The 23,251-nt window shown below is 37.3% G+C and overlaps 1 protein-coding gene across 1 annotated transcript; it reads right to left on the bottom strand.

Moving 5' to 3' along the window:
* Positions 1-11,699: 11,699 nt before the first annotated feature.
* On the bottom strand, positions 11,700-13,591 carry LOC149197456 (caffeic acid 3-O-methyltransferase-like). The gene is made up of 2 exons (XM_089408697.1): positions 12,302-13,591; positions 11,700-11,774 (listed from the first exon to the last, which is right to left on the bottom strand). The coding sequence occupies exons 1-2, from the start codon at positions 13,589-13,591 to the stop codon at positions 11,700-11,702; spliced, it is 1,365 nt and encodes a 454-aa protein (XP_089264823.1).
* Positions 13,592-23,251: the final 9,660 nt, after the last annotated feature.

Raw genomic sequence — 23,251 nt, 5'->3', positions numbered from 1 at the left:
TGTTGTCAATATCAACCACCTCAATGCCTGGAACACCTGATGGCCCCTCATCAATCTTGGGTTGTTTGCCTCTCTCTGGTATCTCTGCTGCTGAAGAAGGCGAGGCCCCTTCCACCTGATGTGGAGATAACACTCGCTGAGCTGATGAAGACGGCGAGACCCCTTCCACCTGATGTGGAGAAAATACTCGCCGAGCTGCTGCAAATAAGGCCCTGTGGCCTCTCTGATATGTGACCAATGGAGGAGAGCTGACATGTCTGGTCTCAGGAATATCATGCTGCTGTGAAGGCCCTCCCTCCTCATGAACAACCTCAGGGGGTGATGATGCTGATGCTGTGAAAAAATCCTGAGAGATAAAATCTTCCCATGGGATACCCTGCTGAGCCAACTGATGTATGACCACAAGCTGGATCCAACCATAATGATAGATGCTCCTGTGTTGCTGTGCTGGACTCCTTCTCTGCACCAAGGGCACCATCCTCTCAATATTCCGGCATAGGAAAACAGAGATGTTCATCATCCGTACCCATGTGAAATGCATCAACAAACGAATATGGTATGAAAACACACGTGAAAATCTGCCCTCACAGGTGAAATAGCGCATGATAAGCCTCATCAAAGGAACATACTCATCCCTCAAAAATCTGAAAGGAACTACACCAGTCATGTGTCTCATAGAGGCAAGTTTAATGTAGGGCTCATACTGAAATCTATCCAACAGTTTGCGCTTATTCCACACTTCTCCAGCATTAGGTATCCCTGTTGCTTGGGCAATCATCTCAGGTGTCAATGTAAAATCCACCCCTGCCAGGTTCACATGCCCATCATGTAAATGCAAAACAAATAAGCGGGCCAATTCCCTGTGATGCTGGATTTGAGAGATCCTCTCACAAAATTCATAACATGACAGATAGCGGAAACATGTGACTGCAATTGGACAAACCTGCAAATCGGTCAAAGAGGTGGGCTCCTCTCTCTTATGGTGACCACTCTTACCACCCCTGTGAGGCCTCCTTTGTACCTCAACCTCCAGAGTTGACTCACGGTCATCACTTTGCTCATATTCGGTCTCGGTTTCTGACATGGTTTTGAGAGCAAAGAGGCTGGAATGTACTGCTGCTTCTGCTAAAAAATCTGCTAGTTTAATTGTTGAAATGTTGTTTCAAGGGGACAAATAGCACAAGGGAAATGTTAGGGAAGGGAAACTTTTAAGGGAAATTGGGAATAATATATGAAATAGGGAGTTTAAGGGAAGGAATGATGATATACCCATCACACAATTATCATTTGCACAGTTTTTATGAGAAACAGGGTTTTAGGATTAGAGTCTTGATTTTTAGGAATAGGGGTAGGGTTTTAGGGCTTTTGGTATTTTTGGTAGAGAGATTGAGTAAAAATGATGAGGGAGGTGGAAATAGGATGTAGGGAAAAAGTGGGGGTGAAAAGGATAACCTTGAAAACAACAAGACAAACCCTAGCTCAAACAACACTTTGACCTTCTTGAGCAAATATGCATTGGATTCATTATTTCAAAATGATGACTTTAAAATACATTCTCATGCTTTTCAAGCTTTGGCAAACAATGTATTTTAATGATGAGAGGCCTACCTGCAACCTTGAAGCAATCCGGGGTTATTTAGCAGCTTAGTGGCGAAATTTGGCAGAGGAATTCCCAACAGGTCGCACGCACTGCCCAACGGGTCGCGCGCCCTCAACGGGTCGCGCGCCCTCAACGGGTCGCGCGCCCTCAACGGGTCGCGCCTGTGTAATTTCTGAACTGGAATGGGCAGCCTGACGGGTCGCGCTCGCCCAACGGGTCGCGCGCAGGCAAACTAGACAAACTCGCCCAAATTTTCTTCAAAACGATTCTCTCTATTGCTTTGAGGCACAATGAAGACTAAATGGAGGGAGAAAGGGGCTTTATAGTCTTGTTTTAAATTAATTTCATTTCAAACCCTCTTTCTAATGTTTATCATGACACTTTTTCAAACCTTGAATGCTGCTGACTTTATGGTTTCCTTTTGTCCTGAAATTGGTTGAATTGATATTTTTCTTGAAAATTTTTGCAGGGACAACTTCTGAGGAATCTTGGCAAAGGGGAACAGGGCTGCATGCTGACTTTCAAAGAATTTTGAATTTTTACAACTTTTTACAAAACTTTGAGAAAATGACCTTGGGCTTTAAAAACAGGGTTTTTAAATCCAAGGTAAAAATTAGTTGTACAAGATGAAATCTTTTGAAGAAACACTTCGATAGTCATCCCTCAGGCCTGCTGGGCATTTATTGACTTTTAAAGACCTGACCTTAAAGACAAATTGGACCCAAACCCTAGACCTAGGACTTTTGACCTCAAGACAAGACAATCAACCTTAAAAGAGTTTATTGACTGAAACAACTTGATCCAGCAGTGCCAAGAGGGGAATAAAGACACCAGCTCCTCCATCAGGGTTATGGCATGCCTAATGGAATGCAATGAGATGACACTGATGAGACACCTACTTATGCAAATGCAAAGAGCTTTGATCGCTGATGGAGGGCTACTAGACCGACTCTAACATTGGCTCCAATGGGGATGGTAGCTCCTTGGAGGTACCAAGAACCTTAGACCTCTGTAAGAGCTAGACAGCGCCTTCGTCCATTGGGCAATGGAGTCAAAAACTCAAGTTGAAATGCATGACTGAAAAACGATGACTTGACAACACAAATTGACTCTCACTCAACTAAAAACTGACTCAATACTTAAACACAACCGACAAACTAGAAATGATGCTCAAAGTGGAGCTTATTCATCAAAACCTATCCTAATAGTTTCATTCATCACCTGATCAAGTGAAATGAAACAACCAATGCAACCAAGTAAGTATCCCGTCTGCTGTTTGAATTCTCCGCAAGTGCTCACTCATGAACAACAAGAGAGAACTACTGAAAGGCAACTCCCATGACAACTTAGAAACAGATCCGTTGAAAGATATGAATTCTTTATCCACCTCCAAAAACACTGCATAAGGATCTTGAAGTTCATGCACACTGGAACTTAGCTCATCCAATGGATTACTTCTTTTCTCCTCATACCATGAATGCAAACTTTGATCTGAGCCTTGTGACAAGACCTCTGTTGAAAATGACGAAGAAACCGGCTGCCGGATCAAGTTCATATCAGCACATGTTTCAAGCTCACATGTAGTCAATGGAGAAAGACTTTGACTGCAAACCTCATCCAAAACATCAGCTATTGGATCGTGAAAAATTTGAAAAGACTACTGCAATCCCATTTCTATTGGTTCCATTGTGATTACATGATTGCCTACATGCTGCTCATTCTTCACTGAAGATGGACTATGCAAATTTCCCTTCAAATACTGAAATGATTCAAAACAGAATGGTACGGAGTCACCTTGAATCATTAAATCATGTGTGTGCACTTCCAAGTCTTTAGCTGCAACTTGACAATCAATGGCTTTCGGGGGTTGCAAATATGAATATGAGAAGTCTTGAACAAAATTTTCATTGCTCTCAAGGTGATTCAAATCAAGACTTGTTGACATTTGATTTCTGATTGCATGGTAGTTATCTCTGATGAACTGAAACGAATCAAAACAAAAAGGCAAAGATCCTTCACTTACTTCAAACTTTGATGCACTTTCCTCGTCAATGTCATAGCTGATATGTGATGGCTGAACATTGTATTCAAGCTGCTGAAAATGAACTTTTTCCTCCCACAAACTAGCTGTTGATTTGTCTGTAAGATTAGCTTTTGTTTGGAGAACATAATCATCATCATACTGATCAAACTGAGGCAAATCATCGGTATAAAACACATCATCAAGCATACATGTCATATCAACAGTGCTTTCTTCGCCAATGCGATCTACAAAACAATCATTATCAGATCTATGACAACTAGGATAAGAAACAAAATGTTTTGGATCAGCAACTTGTTCTTCTTCAATCAGCGCGCCATGAGTTTGAACATCATAAGAATTCCTTGCGGTGACCTTCTCCATCATCTTTTCTACTGCACTTAACAAAATGTCAAGCTTTACCTCTAGAGATGTCGATTTTTCCGGATCTATGTTTTTCATCTCTTCTTCCTTCAACCTTGCCCGTCGGATCAGCAGATGCGCCTCTACATTTACTGCACTGTTTTGCATCTCGTGAAGTGTTGTAATATTCTTTTCTCTCAGCTGAAACTCCATCTCCGGATCAAAGGCACCCCGATAGTGCAAGAGAGCCGATCTAGGAGAAGGTCTTATATCAACTGGCATCGAATAATAAACTTGGTTAAATCTGGCTGAAAATTGTTGTACTGTCTCCCCTGGTAATCTCTTCAGCTAGTTATACTCTTCTACAATCAAGAAAAGGTTCTGCCCGATCATCCACCTGTCGAGAAAAACTTTGACAAACTGCTGGAAATCTGAAATGCTTGCATCAGGCAGGGTTTTAAACCAACTCTTCACTTTGGCTTGCAAAGAAAGAGCAAAAAGCCTTATACTAACATCTTCGCTATCAACTTCAAAAAGGTCTAGAAAAGACTCAAAATTCTGCACATGTTGCTCAGCGTTGACATTCTTACATTCACCATCAAACCTCGGCAAGTATAAATCATAGTTTTTGGGGAAAGCATGAAGAACAGGAGGTAAAACAAGAGGTTTATACCGATCTAGGATTTTACAAGGTGTAGGGGTATGTACAACAGGTATAGAATCGGTCTTGGTCTCTTGAGATTCATCAATTTGAAGATGGTCATCACAAAATTTAGAAGAAAGGTCTTGATCAAGCTCAAAGGTATGCAAATCTTTGGTATTCACAATCTTCAAAGGGAAAGAATCAACTGCAAGCCGAGGATCTCTTCTCAAATACAATATACTTTGCAAAGACTTCTTAACATTCTTGGGAAAAGAGAAGAAATAATTTAGAACAACGAACAAAATGTCTTGGATGAAATTCCAACTTGAATACCTGGTCTGTCCATGTTGTCCTTTCATGTTTTTGCTAGTCGGGATCATCATCCAGTGGAGTCTTTGGATCTGATCTCAAAAATGATTTAGAGTCGCCAAGTGAATGATTTCAGCCTTTCAAGTGTCTGATCGTTGTCCACTATCAACAATCAGATCTGAACTTGATACATGTACTGGGGTAAAATGCAAATGAAGTGCTGTATTCACAAGCTCACGGAGATGGACTGAAGCAGCGTTTATCTACTTCCGCTAATGCAAAGCAAAAGCATTTCGAAGGCTACCTGGCATAACTTCAGGCTCCGTCTAAGACTTATGAAAAAAACACATCAACCCACAAACAAGTTTGTTCTCCCCAGTATGGTCGCCAATATGTTAGCGCTTGAAATTTCACCTCATGCTGAGAAAGGTAAACTCCAAGGCAACATCAAACCACTTAGCCTCGTAGCTAGCCCTACGGGGCAGGAGAGGGCTCTCTCCGGTCTATCTCGGTAGGGATATTCAACGAGCGAGATAACCAATGAGGAAACACTGATTTTAGGCTAGTAAACTGATAAAAGGTTTGATTTGGGATTTTCAGGGTTTTGGTGGAAAGTTGGGGAAAGGCAATTTTGGGTGCGGGGATTGGACACAGTTTTTGCAGGGGGTTCTTTGGGGCAAGGTAGGAGACTGTACTGATGCCTTTGAATTAAGTGAATGTATAGGAATGACCGGTGAGGGGCTAAAGAGTGCAAGAAACCTTCAAGAGTTCTCTTTAGACAGATGAAAACATAAATATTAAGCAAACTTAAAAGCAGAGCATGACAATCATGAATTCTACTTTAACACTTCATTCGCCTAATTTGCAGAAGGAAAAGTAAGGAGATGATTCACATAACAAACTTACAAGTACAAAGAGAAACAGACCATCAATACATGTAACCACAGGAATCCCAAAAAGGACTGCAAAACCCTGGTCTTTCTTCCTTTGCCAAAATTGCAGAGATGCAATGAGTAATACAATAGAGCTTCTCCCTCAAGAGTCCAACCATGAAAATGACCAAGAAAGTACATAATATAGGCAATCTAACATCTTTCCTTGCCTCTAGGGGTCGAGCTCATCATCCTAGGAGCTGTTTCAAACAATTCTAAACTGAGCACTAAAATCTAGGCAGTCAAAACAACTTGCCTCTATAAGTTAGGAAACCAATTCATTCATTAAATGTTTGCTATTTCATGAATGAATATTCTAGAATAGGTAAATAAGTGTCATCTCAACATGAAAATACATAAATTACATCAAAGAGGGTGAAAAATCCCATCACAAGTCAAAACTGGTCAAAGCTGGGCGAATTCCTGAGCTGTAGATGAATTCCTGTGAAAACTGCCCAACGGGTCGCGCCCTCTTCCTGAACGGGTCGCGCTACTTTGGAGCTGATTTTGAGGTACTTCTAGGTGTCCAAATGAGGCAAAAGTGGGCTTGTTGGAAAGGTCTGGATGTCTACTTTCCAACCCAAGTGGAATTTCTAAATTTGGTAGTCATTTGCCCCTCCAAAATTGCAATCTCCCAAGACTGCTTCCTGTGTGTCAAAAAGGTGGCAGAAAGTCATTTTTTGCTTGTTTTTTTACTTTTTGGAGGCCCAAAACTTGGTGAAATTTCTTGGCAATGGCTGAGAAAGTGTATCTTTGCATGACAAATCCAAAAATGCTGAGTTTTCCCAAAAAGGAGTTGCACAATGAAAGGGTCGCGCGCCGTTGGTGGAGAAAACCTGTTTTTTGCCAAAAAAATTACAAATGACCAAAAATGCTCAAAATTTTTAGAAATTTGTGCTGGAAGTGAGTTATTTAGTATAATACTCCTTCAAGGAAGCCTCAGCCAAGATTTGGAGGGGTTCGGGCCTTTTCCTTCGTTTTAGCGCTTTGGTTAACCGCCCTTGGATTACCTTCATTTTCGCCTTGCATACATGCATTCGTGCCCAATAGTGATTTTTCATGTTCCTGAGCAAGTCCTTATCTTGGTTGGCCTTGGCCAGCAACCTCTCCAAAGGAGCATTGACCTGGAGAAGCATAGCCTCTCGCTCAACGGGTACCAAATCTCCGGGTCTCTTGCGTGCCAAGTTGCGGTCCTCATGGATCCTCCGCAACTCATCTAGAGTGTGCTCCTCCTCAAGTTGCTTGTTGCGCTGCTCCAAGTAGGTGATTGTCCAATTTGCCCTTTCCAATCTTTGCTGCAATGAATCATTTTCAGCTCTTAGGTGCTGAATGATCTCCTTTGACTCTAGGCTAGGAGAAATGATGTCAATATCAACCACCTCAATGCCTGGAACACCTGATGGCCCCTCATCAATCTTGGGTTGTTTGCCTCTCTCTGGTATCTCTGCTGCTGAAGAAGGCGAGGCCCCTTCCACCTGATGTGGAGATAACACTCGCTGAGCTGATGAAGACGGCGAGACCCCTTCCACCTGATGTGGAGAAAATACTCGCCGAGCTGCTGCAAATAAGGCCCTGTGGCCTCTCTGATATGTGACCAATGGAGGAGAGCTGACATGTCTGGTCTCAGGAATATCATGCTGCTGTGAAGGCCCTCCCTCCTCATGAACAACCTCAGGGGGTGATGATGCTGATGATGTGAAAAAATCCCGAGAGATAAAATCCTCCCATGGGATACCCTGCTGAGCCAACTGATGTATGACCACAAGCTGGATCAAACCATAATGATAGATGCTCCTGTGCTGCTGTGCTGGACTCCTTCTCTGCACCAAGGGCACCATCCTCTCAATATTCCGGCATAGGAAAACAGGGATGTTCATCATCCGTACCCGTGTGAAATGCATCAACAAACGAATATGGTATGAAAACACACGTGAAAATCTACCCTCACAGGTGAAATAGCGCATGATAAGCCTCATCAAAGGAACATACTCATCCCTAAAAAATCTGAAAGGAACTACACCAATCATGTGTCTCATAGAGGCAGGTTTAATGTAGGGCTCATACTGAAATCTATCCAACAGTTTGCGCTTATTCCACACTTCTCCAGCATTAGGTATCCCTGTTGCTTGGGCAATCATCTCAGGTGTCAATGTAAAATCCACCCTTACCAGGTTCACATGCCCATCATGCAAATGCAAAACAAACAAGCGGGCCAATTCCCTATGATGCTGGATTTGAGAGATCCTCTCACAAAATTCATAACATGACAGATAGCGGAAACATGTGACTGCAATTGGACAAGCCTGCAAATCGGTCAAAGAGGTGGGCTCCTCTCTCTTATGGTGACCACTCTTACCACCCCTGTGAGGCCTCCTTTGTACCTCAACCTCCGGAGTTGACTCACGGTCATCACTTTGCTCATATTCGGTCTCGGTTTCTGACATGGTTTTGAGAGCAAAGAGGCTGGAATGTACTGCTGCTTCTGCTAAAAAATCTGCTAGTTTAATTGTTGAAATGTTGTTTCAAGGGGACAAATAGCACAAGGGAAATGTTAGGGAAGGGAAAATTTTAAGGGAAATTGGGAATAATATATGAAATAGGAAGTTTAAGGGAAGGAATGATGATATACCCATCACAGAATTATCATTTGCAAAGTTTTTATGAGAAACAGGGTTTTAGGATTAGAGTCTTGATTTTTAGGAATAGGGGTAGGGTTTTAGGGCTTTTGGTATTTTTGGTAGAGAGATTGAGTAAAAATGATGAGGGAGGTGGAAATAGGATGTAGGGAAAAAGTGGGGGTGAAAAGGATAACCTTGAAAACAACAAGACAAACCCTAGCTGAAACAACACTTTGACCTTCTTGAGCAAATATGCATTGGATTCATTATTTCAAAATGATGACTTTAAAATACATTCTCATGCTTTTCAAGCTTTGGCAAATAATGTATTTTAATGATGAGAGGCCTACCTGCAACCTTGAAGCAATCCGGGGTTATTTAGCAGCTTACTGGCGAAATTTGGCAAAGGAATTCCCAACAGGTCGCGCGCACTGTCCAACGGGTCGCGCCTGTGTAATTTCTGAACTGGAATGGGCAGCCTGACGGGTCGCGCTCGCCCAACGGGTCGCGCGCCAGTCTCAATGGGTCGCGCGCAGGCAGACTAGACAAACTCGCCCAAATTTTCTTCAAAACGATTCTCTCTATTGCTTTGAGGCACAATGAATACTAAATGGAGGGAGAAAGGGGCTTTATAGTCTTGTTTTAAATTAATTTCATTTCAAACCCTCTTTCTAATGTTTATCATGACACTTTTTCAAACTTTGAATGCTACTGACTTTATGGTTTCCTTTTGTCCTGAAATTGGTTGAATTGATGTTTTTCTTGAAAAATTTTGCAGGGACAGTTTCTGAGGAATTTTGGTAAAGGGGACCAGGGCTGCATGCTGACTTTCAAAGAATTTTGAATTTTTACAACTTTTTACAAAACTTTGAGAAAATGACCTTGGGCTTTAAAAACAGGGTTTTTAAATCCAAGGTAAAAATTAGCTGTACAAGATGAAATCTTTTGAAGAAACACTTCGATAGTCATCCCTCTGGCCTGCTGGGCATTTATTGACTTTTAAAGACCTGACCTTAAAGACAAATTGGACCCAAACCCTAGACCTAGGACTTTTGAGCTCAAGACAAGACAATCAACCTTAAAAGAGTTTATTGACTGAAACAACTTGATCCAGCAGTGCCAAGAGGGGAATAAAGACACCAGCTCCTCAATCAGGGTTATGGCATGCCTAATGGAATGCAATGAGATGACACTGATGAGACACCTACTTATGCAAATGCAAAGAGCTTTGATCGTTGATGGAGGGCTACTAGACCGACTCTAACAGGGATCATCATTACGGTTTTTGCAACAGTAGGAGGAAAAGGGTGGTGTGTGTGTGGTGGAGATTCAAACCTAAGTCACTCCTAGCTGGACGATAAGAGCCATGTGGTAAAAAACATGGTAAAAAATGATTGGATAGAGAAGGACAAAAATGGACCTCTGTGATTGGTTGGGATAAATAGTGTTTGCCCAACCAACTCCATAGAGGGAACACATTCAATGTAATTAATTGTACCTTTTTGTTATATATGTGAATTCATTTGAATGGTGGAAGCTCATTAGTCAAACCTTTCCACCCTTGCTTCTATTTTTATGTTATAAATTCTCTTTCATTACATAATTAATTCTTCAATTGGATAGTAATGTAGTTATTAAAAACTCATCTTTGTTAAGTTACTCTATTATAAATGGTTAGAATGTTATTGTTTAACTAGGCCTTGTTATTGTTTTCAAAGTTCCATAAATATGTGATGTGCTTTTTTGATAAGACTCAATGCATATATTAGGTTGAAATGCAAGTAAAATTGAACTCAATATTTTCATGAGCTTGCACTAATATTTTAAGTGAACTTGTTGTTGAATAGCCAGTCATTTTTTTATATGTATAAGTATTGTTACACTATATGTTTTGAAGTACAAACCTTGAATTTTGCAAAACATCTTTAATTTTTACATGGTTGTCGTATTCACAACTACTACACAATCAACTAAACATGGAAAGTTCTACCTTTCACAAAGTTGGGAAGCTCTTCCTTTTAAGTTTATGAAGGTTACACTGAATGCCATAAAGCACACTTGAACAATCTCTTTCATAACATTTAAGTGGGTCAAATTTCAAAAAATCAAAATCAAAATCTTAAGACAATTAACTTCTTGTATTAATGTTTAAGTTTAGTCTAACTATACAAGTTTGGGTCATTTTCTAGATTTTTTTTTTAGAATCATAAATTTGAATTATATAATATACAAAATTTAAGTACTTTGAGATTTTTCAAAACACTAATTTTTAATGACCAGAAACCACAAGCTCGCCTAAAATTTATCCACACTTTTCAATAAATATACACATTTTTATTTATACTAATTTAAGTTGAACTAAATTAAAAATCAACTTTCATATATTTTAAAAATAATTATTTTATATATTTTAAAACAATTTTATTTCATACCTAATGTATTAAAACAAAATTACAAATAATGCAAAGCAATTTCTCTTTTAGCTACAATTTGCTTTCTCTTTTAGCTACAATTTCTTTTAAAAAGCTACGCTGGGATTTTTTTACCATACTAATTTTTCCTCCTTTTATGCTAATAAAAAAATATCATTATACTTAATAATATTGGTAAGTAATGATTTTTTTTTAAATAAAAGTTATATTATTATAAACTTTTATTTATAGTTTTTATATTTAATAACTATAGAAAAGATAGAAAAATAATTTTATGAAAATAAATTATTATTTTTTTTTCCCGTAGAAAAAGTCGTAATTTTATTCATATGAAAATAATTACATTTTGAAGATGCTTAAGCATATTCGGATGACTGTCCCTGTGTTCACAAGCGAACACAGATTACAAAAAAACAATAAAAAATAAGTGTCGGCGGGGCTATGCTTTCCTGCCCTTCTTCTTCTCCACCCTTCGCCAGCCATCAGAGTTTGTTGCAGTGATAGCCAACTGATTTTCCGATGTATTGATTAGTTGTTCCTTGTCAGATTCCGAGCCTTCAGATCCATGAGTTCGTTTGATGCCGCTTGCTTACAACTGTATTTCTTGTTGCTGTTTCATATTGTCAGACCCCAATTGTGTGTCTGGGGCATTTCCTTCCTGTGTATATTCCTATTCCATTTGTGTGTCAGGTTTTGATTGGTTCCCTGTAGGTTCTGTCTGCACATCCTCTTTTTCCCTCCAATCGGTGTGCTGCCATCCTTTCGGCTTTTTTTGTTGTTTCTTATTCTCTTTGGGGTCCTTCTTTCCCAGTGGGCAGGTGTTTTGAAGATGCCCTGTTTGCATACATCTTAGGCACCTGAATGTTGTATTTTCATAATCAAGTGGTTGTATCCTCTGTGTATTATTATAGTTCAATGTAATGTGATCACGTAGCCCCAGGCTTAGATCCACTTCTACACATATTCTAGCATAGGTGAATATTCCTTGGTTAACTCTTTCTCCATCTATTTTAAGGAATTTCCCCAATGAATTTCCAATGGCTGATAAAACTTTGTAGTGCCAGAAGTGGAGAGGGAGGTTGTGAAGCCTTACCCAAACAGGAACTGTTGTTACTTTCATAGTATTTGCATCAAAATCGGGAAACCAGGGGGTGGTGAAGAGGCCAGCTTTACCCCAGAACCAAGGCCCCTGATTGATAATATTGTCACGTTCTTGTTCTGTTGTAAAACTAACTATGAAGAAACCCTTTGAGCATAGGTGAATTTCACAATCAGGTGACCATGTTGAGAGGATCCAGTGATGCAGTGCATCTGATTTTGGCCAGAAACCATTAAATCTACATATAACAACACGTTTGGCTAGATCAGAGTGTAGATTAGTTACCTCCGGCGACGTTACTTGGATCGTTGGTGATTCCAGTGTTTGTTCCACAATATAGGGACCTGGTAGCTCTGGTGCTCGTGCTGGTTTTGGTTGAATGTTTTCCCCTTTACCTTTCACCACGTCCTTGAAGAAGCCTATATTCTTTGAGCTGGATCTAGAGCAACCTCCTCTCAGACGAAGGTTTATGGTGATTGTTGAATCTGTGGTTATATTGTATTCCTGGAGGGTGTAGTGGTCCTGTAGACTGCGCCCCTTGTAGATCAGATTTTGCCCTTGTTCGGGGATGCCAAGAAGGGTTTGTATTCTGTTCCTTAGTTCTAGGATACTACTGCCCCTCCATAATCTCAAGCAGTAACTTCTTCCTTCCAGTGCTTTCAAAAGGAGCTGTATGAGATCCACTTCTCTGGGGTTTGAGCCTTTCTGTGGTTGCTGCCTGATGGTTGCATGTCCCCAGATCTGGGTTCTTTTAAGGCTTCCTGTTCTTCTAGGCATTTGATCTGGTGATTTAATGGCAGATCTGGGCAACTGATAACCTACCGTGGATGGGATGCCCGATCCAGTTCTTTGCATTGTCCCTGGATGATGGGGAACAGTGGCCACAAAATGTGGAAGATCGTAGTTGATGCATTTGATTGAAGGATATGATCTCACGGTCTCTGCCACCGCGGTTCCAGTCCCGCTGCCGACTTCCACCAAGGAATTGAGACCGTGGAAACCCTGATACTTGGAAAGGAGAGTCTTCATCACGATCCTCGCACTGCAGATCATGGCGCTGTTGAAAAGATCGTTGAATTCGGGTTGAGCGGAGGCATAATCCCAGATCTCCGCACCGTTGGCCCTCTCGAAAGCTACGCCATTGTCCAGCGCGCACTGGTTGAAAAGGTGCCACGGCGCATCGTTTCTCTCGCCGTTCTGCATCAACAGCCTCGGAGCCATCGACAGCTTCCTGGATTCTTGGACCAGCCACTTGGATGCAGGCGTCAGGCCGTATCTCGTGCTCTCGTTGCCTCCATCGGGATCTACAGTGGCTCGGAACACACCCTTCCCGCTCAGGAAGCGCATGATTCTGAAGAGGCACCAAGCATCCAGTGTTTCTCTGGGGAGGCGCGCCGCGATTTCTCTGAGAGAGAGAGTACCGTGTGGACCTTGGCGGGCGATCAGGTCAGGGATTCCCAGCAGTATCGTACTCTTCACGGCCAGCGATTCCGCAGAGGCAGAGGTGGATCTCCATGCCTGCATCTGCCCTGTTAATTCCTCTTCTTCGCTCTCGAAGAAACCCTCACCATGCATTTTGCCAAGCATTCCTTTTATATATGTTATAAACATGTATTTCAAATTTGAAAAATAAATTATTATGATTAATAAGATAAAATAATAAATAGTTTTAAAAGTTAGTTGAATTGATAGAGTTATGATCCTTAAAACACCTTAACTCGTAGAGTCAATTCTTCTCAATGGCTTCAAAATTAAACTTTACTAACCAGCCAACAAAATGTGATCCTTTCAAATAAATCTATTCAAATATTTTTTTTAAATTAAAATAAACTAAACATCAAATTTATTAAATATATATTTTAATAATATTCCCAATTACCTATTATTGAAAAAATATAGTGCCCAGAAAAATGGAGTAATGAAAATTTAGGAAAATAAATTTATTAAATATATTTTTTTAATAATAATCACAATTAACTATTACTGAAAAAATATAGTGCCCAGGAAAATGGAGAAATGAAAATTTAGGAAAATAAAAAACCATTGATGAGATGGAGTTAGTGTAATAGTGCCGTGATATGAAAATACAAACATGAAAACACAGGGGTTATAATAAATGCAAATGTATTTCTAAGAAATTCAAATGTTAAATAAAAAGTAAAATTGCTAGGAAGTTAATACATCTACCTCTTTTAATCCTCTGTTTCATTGGAAATACTTGAAAGTCATTTAATTCTCTACTTTTATAAATAAAAATATAACATTTATAAATTAAAATGGTTTTGGAATTATTAAATATTTAATTTAAACTACAATTATTTTAGATTAAAATAAAATTATTTTATTTTAAATGATTTATTAAAAGTTAAATTGATTTAATTTTAAAATAATTACAATATATTTTTATTTCACATGAGTATAATAAAAATATTTTATTTTATTTACTAATAATAAAAATATTTTATTTACTAAAATTTGGAATTAAAGGATATATTTTGAATCTAACAATAACAATAATAATGATATTGTTTACATTAATTAACAAGTAAAATGGTCTTTTTTCCAAATCAACTATATAATTTTGAACAATATTACATTTTTTATTGTTTAAAATGTATTTTTGGATGTATAAATAGATTTAACACCTTGAAAACTCATAAAACACTTGAACTTTATAATTTAAACAACTTAATGATTATTCAAAATCTTTATAAAATTTTGACAAAATTGATTGTTTATTAATTAAACTATTTATCCCAACATATAAATATTAAATACTCTATAATCATTTTTATAATTTTCCAAGAAAACATTAAACATGTGAAATCATTTTTAATCATTTTATTTTTTTCAAAGAAAACATTAAACATGTGTTCTGCGGGTTGAAATATATGTGGAAATAAATTCTTTGCATGCCCAAAAGATATATGTGGAATACATTATTTGCATGCCCAAGAGTTACATTACAGCCTTTTTGTAGATTGTTGGATGTAAAGTAACTTTAAAGTGCAACATAAAGAACAATTAAATCATTTATTACATATACATCCATTTTGTATTAATGACGACACCCCTTGGGATAGTTTAATTTCCTTGAAGGTAGTTCATATCCTCAATATCTCCCTATGATATTTGATCCAATCACCTACTAAGGGCTAAACCCCATAGACACCAATTGATATACAATGCATGGGTAGAACAACTTGTATACAATATACATTAATACCCTCATCCCTGTAGGAACCCCAAGACTACTCTATTAGACCACCTTGAAGGGATCAACAAACATAAGAGTGACGTAGGAGCATTTGACTAGACAGACAGAAGGATCAGGATGTTGGAATCACACAAGAATGTGTTCATTTTATAAAAATCCACAAATTGAAAGTCTGTCTGATGAATATTGACCTTATCAAAGCCTATGATAGGGTTGGTTTAGATTTCCTCAGGTTGATTCTACACATAATTGGTTCCCCTGTAGACACATCAATTGGATAATGGTTTGTGTCTCGACGACGAATTTAGTTGTGCTTATCAATGAGATGCCATCAGAATTTTTCTAGATCACGAGAGGAATGCGACAAGGTTGTGCGCTCTCACCACTTCAATTTATTTTGGTAATGGATGGGCTTAGCAGAGGATTAAGAGATTCCATAAAGGCTGGCAGGATCACTGAATGCTAGGTAACAACCAACACACTTTTGTCACATTTAATGTCATTGATGACGTCCTATGCCTTGGTGAGGTGAAGATCTTGGAATGGAAAATTTTTTATAAAAATTATTACAAAATTTGGGAATGCTTCAAGACTCATAAAAAATAAAGAAAAATTTGAACTCATTTATGACAACATTGAGGAGGAGGTGACTAAGAAGATAGCAAATATATTTGGGATTAGAATCATAACAATTGTTGGTGGTTTCAAGTATTTGGGCTTTCATTTGAAGCCTTGCAACTATGAGAAACAAGATTGGAAATGGCTCATTGAGAAATATGAAAAGAAATTGACCACGTGGGAAACAATATGGCTTTCATTGGGTGGTAGTCAGATGGTCATGATCAAGGCAGTTCTATAATGCATCTTAGTCTATTGTATGTACTTGTTTCAATTACTAATGTCATTCAACCACAAAATTGATTTTATTCTTGCAGATTTTCTATGGGCTGGAACTGGTAGCAAATCGGAGTATCATCTATCTAAACTTGATTCTACTTGCAAACCTATTGTGGAAGGGGGTTGGGGCATTAAAGTGACACAAAGAACTTCAACCTTGCTCTTCTTACTAAGAATCTGTAGAGATATTTTATGATTCTTGGTATTTGGCATTACATTATAAGTTAAAAATACCTTAATCACACTAATTTGGAAGATTGGGTCTTAGCTAAGATGCTGATAAAGAACAAAGTGTCATTCATATGGGGCAACTTGATGAAATCAAAGCCATAGTTGTGTGGAAATCTTAGAAGGGAGGTAGGTCGTGGTAAAAAAATATTCATTGGATTAGATTCAATTATTGGACTAGTAGGGGATCACATCCTCTTCCTTCCCATTATCCAGTTTCTTAATGGGTGTGGGCTTTTCAACTTACCATACATTGGCTTCCTGCATAATATATTTTTTCCTTCTACTAAATGGTCGCATGTAAATGAGTTGGCTCTCCCTATGGAGCTTTGTTTTCAAATGGGAAATCTATCGTTCTAATATATGCCATGCGATGATTGCTTTGTCTTAAAAGGCAAACAGGATCACTTGGGGAAATTGCTCCTATGGAGGTCATATATCAACCAAAGAGGCATATTCATATATGACCAAGGGAATTGGTAAGGTTATTTCTCATATTGGTTGGCCCCTATGTGGAGGTGAGATGCACCATGAAAATTAAAATCTTTCACTTGGTTGGTGCTCCATAATCGAATTCTTACATGCGAAAATCTATCCAAGAGAGGATTTTAGGGCCCAGGGTTTTTCCCTCTATGTCGATCAACATAGAAGGAGTTTTTCATATTTTCTTGAATTGTCCTTTTGCGATCAACATTTGGGATGAGGTCTCCAATTCTCTTAATATCAACACACAAATGGACAAGTCTTCTATTGCAACATGCCTCCTTAACTGGCCAAATCACTAACAAGAATTTAGGGAAATTCCATTATATATTGTTTGGGGCATCTAGTGATGTAGGAATGACTGCATTTTTTAAAATAAAGCCCCTGATTCAAGATCCACCTCTCTAAAATTTGTGGCCTACTTTCTAGAGATTGGTCCATGGAGATCAATTTTTCATAAGCATCAATTGGCGTATAAGAGCCTTTGTGAGTGGTGAGTGTGGGTTTGGTGCTATTATCATCTTCCAACCTTCCCTAGCCTTCCACTTCTTCTGATCATGGGGGTTTGGCGCCGACATTAGAGAATAGGTGTTGGCTCTTTGGGGGGTGCTACGATGTGCATCTTAGTTGGATGTGGAGGATATTTTGATTGTTGTTGACTCAAAGACTATTATATATTGGGCAAAGGGACAATCCTCTCTAGAGGTGCAATCATTATTTCACTAGTTGGAGAAAATTAAACACATGATGGTTTCTTTTAATTCCATCTTTTTCTGCCACATTTTCTGTGAGAAAAATGTTATGGCAGATTGACTTTCCAAGTGAGGGTTTATGTCATACATGGGAAGATTTGATTCAATTACCTTGTCAACGATTCCATCAATAGTTCAAGGGTGTTCTTTCTCTAGTGATGGTCTTGCTTTTTGTTTTCATGGTGCATTCCCTTTTGGTTTGGTCCTGCTAGCTTCATTATGTCGATTATCGATTATGGTGCAGGGGTCATTTTGTTTTTTGTAGGCTTTTTCTCTTTGTTGGCTTCATTTTGATTTGGCTCTTGCTACTCTAGAGGCGGTTTTGACTCCTTTGGCTCATTATTCTATCATTTTACTAAGGGTTGTTCCCTGATTCCGATGATCCAGTCTCCTTTTAAAGTTTTTTGAGGATAATTGGGGCTAATGGATGTCTTACGAAAACTAGAAAATGTAACTATCTTTCATTTTAATTAATGGAAGAAGGTGTTTTTTTTTTGTGCCAAGCACTTTTCTATAAAATAGTGAATAGACTATGCTATTAAAAATGAAAAGAAGTGAATAGGAGAAAAGCGATAGAGGGCTATTTAAATCGGGAAAAGCTATGCATGATCAGGTATACAAATTTTACAAAATGTTTAGGAAAGTATACAATTCACAAAATGTTTAGGAAAGTATTTTTACTGGATATATAAATTTAATATTAAAATTGTAATTTTAAAAATAAAATAATAATAATAAATTTATTTTATTAAAAGCAATTAAATAAATTAATAATATTAATATAATATATAAATTAACTATAAAATCCATAAATTAATATTGTATAATTAACTTTTCATTAATTTTTTGTAAAAAAATTAATTAAAAAATGATTTGTTTATGTATATTCTTGTTTTTATTATTAATATTGTAGGAATGCGACTAGGGTTTCTTGCAAGTTTTGGAAGAAGGGTGGAAACTTGTTCACTTAGGCGCTTGGTCTGTTTTGTAAGATAGTTGTCACGATGGTTTCGCTAGAGATGATGGATTATTCAGAAATCCTAGGTCACATGAAGAAATTATCAACTAATGAAGACTTTTGGGGTTCCTAGGTTTTCTCCTTGAGGGTGGGCAGTGACTCGACCGAAGCTGTGGTAACCTTTGATGGGTTTTCATCAGAAGGGTATCCGTTAGTTGGGGTTAGTGAATGGTACTCAGGGGACAAGTTTTTAGAGTGGCCCCTAACTACCTGGTATGCCGCCAAAAAAGAGTAATATGTTTAATTTAAATACATGTAAATACAAAAGATACACTGCTAAACCTCCAAATGCCAAACAGAAACATGATTATAATTATTGTGTGGACACTGAAGGAGATGACAAGAAAGACTTAGATTTCATTGCATCGGCTTCCGGACAAAATACATGTTAGTCTTTATTTCATTTATCTCTTGTCTTTATCTTGGGTTATCACACTTAATATTGTCGTTATTTTATTTTATTTTTTCAAACACTAATCTTCGTGCTATACAAATGAGATAGCTTTAAGCTGATTGGATATATATTTATGAGTTTTGGCATTGTGGATGGTTATATGATATGTCGTGGTTGAACTTCATAGTGGTGAAGAGATTTTATTATAACGCGAGTAATCCATGGGAATAACCATGTGGTGAGGAATGAATATCCATTGATGATTTGTCAAAACTGGTCATGTAAATGTTTACGAGTATCAGTAAAGTAAAATCATATATGCAATAATATAATTAGTTCATTTTATTGAGTGAATGTACAAGATATTTATGTGAATTCTGATTGAGTAGGGATGTAAATAGAAGAAGATTTATACTTAGATACATGTTTTAATTGTGTGGTGCATCAGTAAGTGTAGAGTCTTCAAAATGTATTCAAAATATCATCCACTTTCACCTTTATCACTTCCATTTCACTCACATGTCACCTCCTTTCATTAGCCTCCATTTTCATAATTATATGGGTTACCTTTCAGTTTTCCGAAAGTTAATGATTTCTAGTATTATAAGTGAACTAAATGGCTAAAACTTAGAAAAATGACATATACTTGCTAATACTTAAAAGTGGCTTGAGTTTCATGACATGTGTAGGTCATTTGGAAGCTTCCAAGGCACCCTTATGTAGCCTCCAATGGTCAAATTCGAATTATCTTCAAGATATGGAAGAAGATTTGGATAAAGGTCAAAGAGGATATGTATCTCATCAATACCTATTTGAGTTGTAACTTTATGATATTTTCTAGGGATATAGAGAGTGAATAATGGACCTCCATTAATTTCAAAGCCATGTGTAAAGTTGGGGAAGTGCTTATGTTTTGAATATAGAATTTGGATTTGGCACCATGCTCATGAGTGATGTTCACCTTGATTTGGTTATGTTTGCATTTGGAGCCTCTCAACTTTCCATCTCTCATGCTTTTGGATTGGCCACCTACAAAGTGTGAGATTTATTGTTTTTCATAGATTAAGATTTATTACTTTCATAGGTTAAGATTTATTTCTTTCACATCTTTTCCTGTGTGAGAGGTTAAGAGTGATTTTCTTTATTTGCTTTCTACCAAGAAGTTAAGAGCATTTGTTTTCATATCTTTTCCTGTGTGAGAGGTTAAAAGTGATTGTCTTTATTTGATTTCTACGTAGAATTTAAGAGTATTTGTTTTTATTTGCTTTCATATCTTTTCCTGTGTGAGATGTTAAGAATTATTGTCTTTGCTTTCATTTTTGAAAGAGTGGTGTTCTTTTCAGTTCCTACAAGATTGAAAGATTAAGATTTCAATTTCACGCGCTGTACTATAATTGTACTATAATTTTTTTTGAATTGAGTGCTGAATTAGAATAGGTGAATTTGGTTTTTCATTATTTGGTTTCGTAGTTAGATTGATCTAAATTGAAAATTAATTTCTAGCATATATAATGCACGCATGCTTCGTAAGTTTTACGAAACCCCCGGGTTGAGAATTAAATGATAGGTAATTAATTTGCCTCAACATTTTGGTGTCGTTGCCAGGGAAGTGTGCGTAGGAACTAGCTTTCAGTCTAGAGTTCTTTTTTCAGTTTTTTTTAGATGCATGATTAAAACATGTAGATGCATAAATTATTTAGCTGAATATCATTTTTATATAAAAAAATACATAAAATTCGATATTAACCATTTATGGACAAAGGATCTAGAATGCAGATCAAACATTCTTTGGAGCACAAGGACTACGTTGAATAATGGTAGCGAAACGTGATTGCACCACAACATGCATCCGTTTTTCAAGAGATCTTTGCGGCAAATCTAAAGGTTAAAACGATTTCTCATGTCCTCATGCACAATCAAGTACATTTCACAAATTTGGATATGAACATTTTAGAAAGTTTAATCCGTAAATGGCTCCATTGGAAACATTCATATACTTTAAAATTAAAAAAAAAAAAAAAAATCTTTCAAGCATGATAAACTAGGAAATAAAATCAAGCTTGATTGCATTTTTTTTCATTTCTTGATTGCATTTTTTTAAAGTTTTTAGACTTTAAAATCTTCTAGAATTTTATTTATTTTCTTGCATTTTTTCATTAACATCACAAATATTTTCAACAAAAAATTCATGTATTTTAAATAATTTAAAAAAAAAAATCATGTTTTGAACAAGGGAAATGTAAATTTTTAATAAAAATTATCAATTCTTTTTATTAAGAGAATTGAAAAATTGAATTTAAGCTCTCATGTGACCTACAAAGAAAAAAATTTCAATTGCATTAGCTTAAAAAAAAAAAAAAAAATCCAAAATCCATCATTTAAAAAAAAAAAGGAATAAAGAGTGTAGACAACAAAGGGCTTATTCAACAACAACCTGTGTTTGGAATTTCGTTGTTCTTGAGAATTGCAATGGGCGAAACAAAATTAGATGATCAAAATGATAATTAAAAGGAAAAAATTGAACAACACGCCAAGCTTGTCAAAGAAATGAGAAATAGTGAGAGATAAGATGGCATAACATTATAGCTCCAGGATCCTCCAATTTCAGTTATTGCCAATCTACCTCCTCCACCCAATCACCAATTTCAAGATAATTCATTTTCTGTTTTATGCTTATGTTTCACTTGAATCAATCCATTGTTGAATTGTTTCAAGCACTTTGGGTAGCAGCTCGATAACGAATTCTAGTTTTTAATTGCCTGTGAGTTTTGACTCAAATCAATGAAGAAGAATAATTTTGAAAACAGTTTCTCGACTCTATCGTTAGATTCAAGGGATCCTAAGGTCACTAAAGACCAGGCCAAGTCATCCACTACAACACTAAGTTCTTTGAAAGGCATCCACTGCACGGCTGAATTCTTTGAAAAATACTAAGAAAACAATGGTAGCGAAAAGTTGAGTTGCAGGTTATGGAATTTGTTGAGAAGTGCAATTTTGTACGCTCCAAATCTCCAGATTTGGCAATCAACTAAGGATCTGCAGGATGAGCATCGGTGGTTAGTTCACTGAGCCTGGAAGGCACATTTTAGTGGATTCGTTTCAGAGGATCCTTTCCTTCCAAACTCACTGTGCCCTATTAATAACTCTAGGAGCATGTGCTTGGCTCATCCCGGTGTTTAGCTGCCAGAGTGCACAAATATTCCACATCCAAACCTCCCAACATCAAAGGCTGAAAAATCTGCATATGCATTAGCATGGGCCACGTAATAAGCCCAAATCTCCAATCAATCTAGAAACAATTAATTTTGTTAACTGAGCATTTGCCAGAATCCGTAACAACTTAAAAACGTCATTTTTGAAACGTGATTTTTGGTCAAATCAAAACAAATTTAAAAATAAAAATAAAACATGAGTTTTTTCAGAACGGGGTCAGTTATAAAAGGTAGTAACGATTTTAGCAAATTCGTAATAGATTGGGAGAAATTTGAGATTCTCTGGGACCTTATTTTCGAGATTACATGAGAAAAAAAAAGGATTTTTTAATTAATGCACAGAGGCAGTTGCGGCCGTGATCTGATCTCCTTGATCTACAGGAGGTAGATCCGCTTCATTGATGGGTATTTTTCATGAGGACTGTGAATTTTCAAGACATTTGGATGATGAAGAGGGATCCACTACTCGAAAGTATACTTCAACGCTGACAATGGCCAGAAAATATCCTCTGTAGTGGTTGGATAAATGTATGCTTCATTGCAATCTTTAAACAAGAAGCCATCCATCGATCCAAGATCCTTTCTTGTCCAGTGCAACGGCCTTTTGCATGGTAAATGCTCTTCTGCGGTTTTTTTTTTATTTTTGGTTTCTATGTGTTTGGATGAAAAATTAAGCAAAAAGAGTCGGATTTTCGAGTTCTTGTCCAAAACATATTTCAGTGTTCTTTATTTGCAATGAATTTTAAAAAAACTTAAGCTGATAGAAAGAAAAAATTTGAATGTTAAGACTGTGTGTTAATGAATCCCAACATTAAAAGAGTAAAGTATTTAAAGGTTGACAAGTTTGATGGTTGAACACTTCTAGACTTCATACGGGAGCCCAACTATGAATTCCTTCCGTTGATGCAAAAAAACTTAATACCTCCTAGCTATACCGCGAAAGGAATTGAACTCCAGCCGCGCTTCCTCCATCATTCTTCAACGCTGCAACGACCACACTTTTCACATGCTTCAACATTTCACATATTTTGTTT

This window comes from Pinus tabuliformis, chromosome 2_2 (genome assembly GCF_031772625.1).
Source record: "Pinus tabuliformis cultivar Carrire ecotype Pingquan chromosome 2_2, CPIR1, whole genome shotgun sequence".
Taxonomy (NCBI): Eukaryota; Viridiplantae; Streptophyta; class Pinopsida; order Pinales; family Pinaceae; genus Pinus; species Pinus tabuliformis.
Note: the sequence above shows the minus strand (reverse complement) of the source record. Positions and strands in the feature narration are given on the sequence as shown.

Coding starts and splice junctions, on each gene's coding strand:
- LOC149197456 (XM_089408697.1), bottom strand. CDS start 13,591: ATGCATGGTGAGGGTTTCTTCGAGAGCGAAGAAGAGGAATTAACAGGG. Junction 11,775..12,301: donor TCCAAGTAACGTCGCCGGAG/GTAACTAATCTA, acceptor TACAACATTCAG/GTGCCTAAGATGTATGCAAA.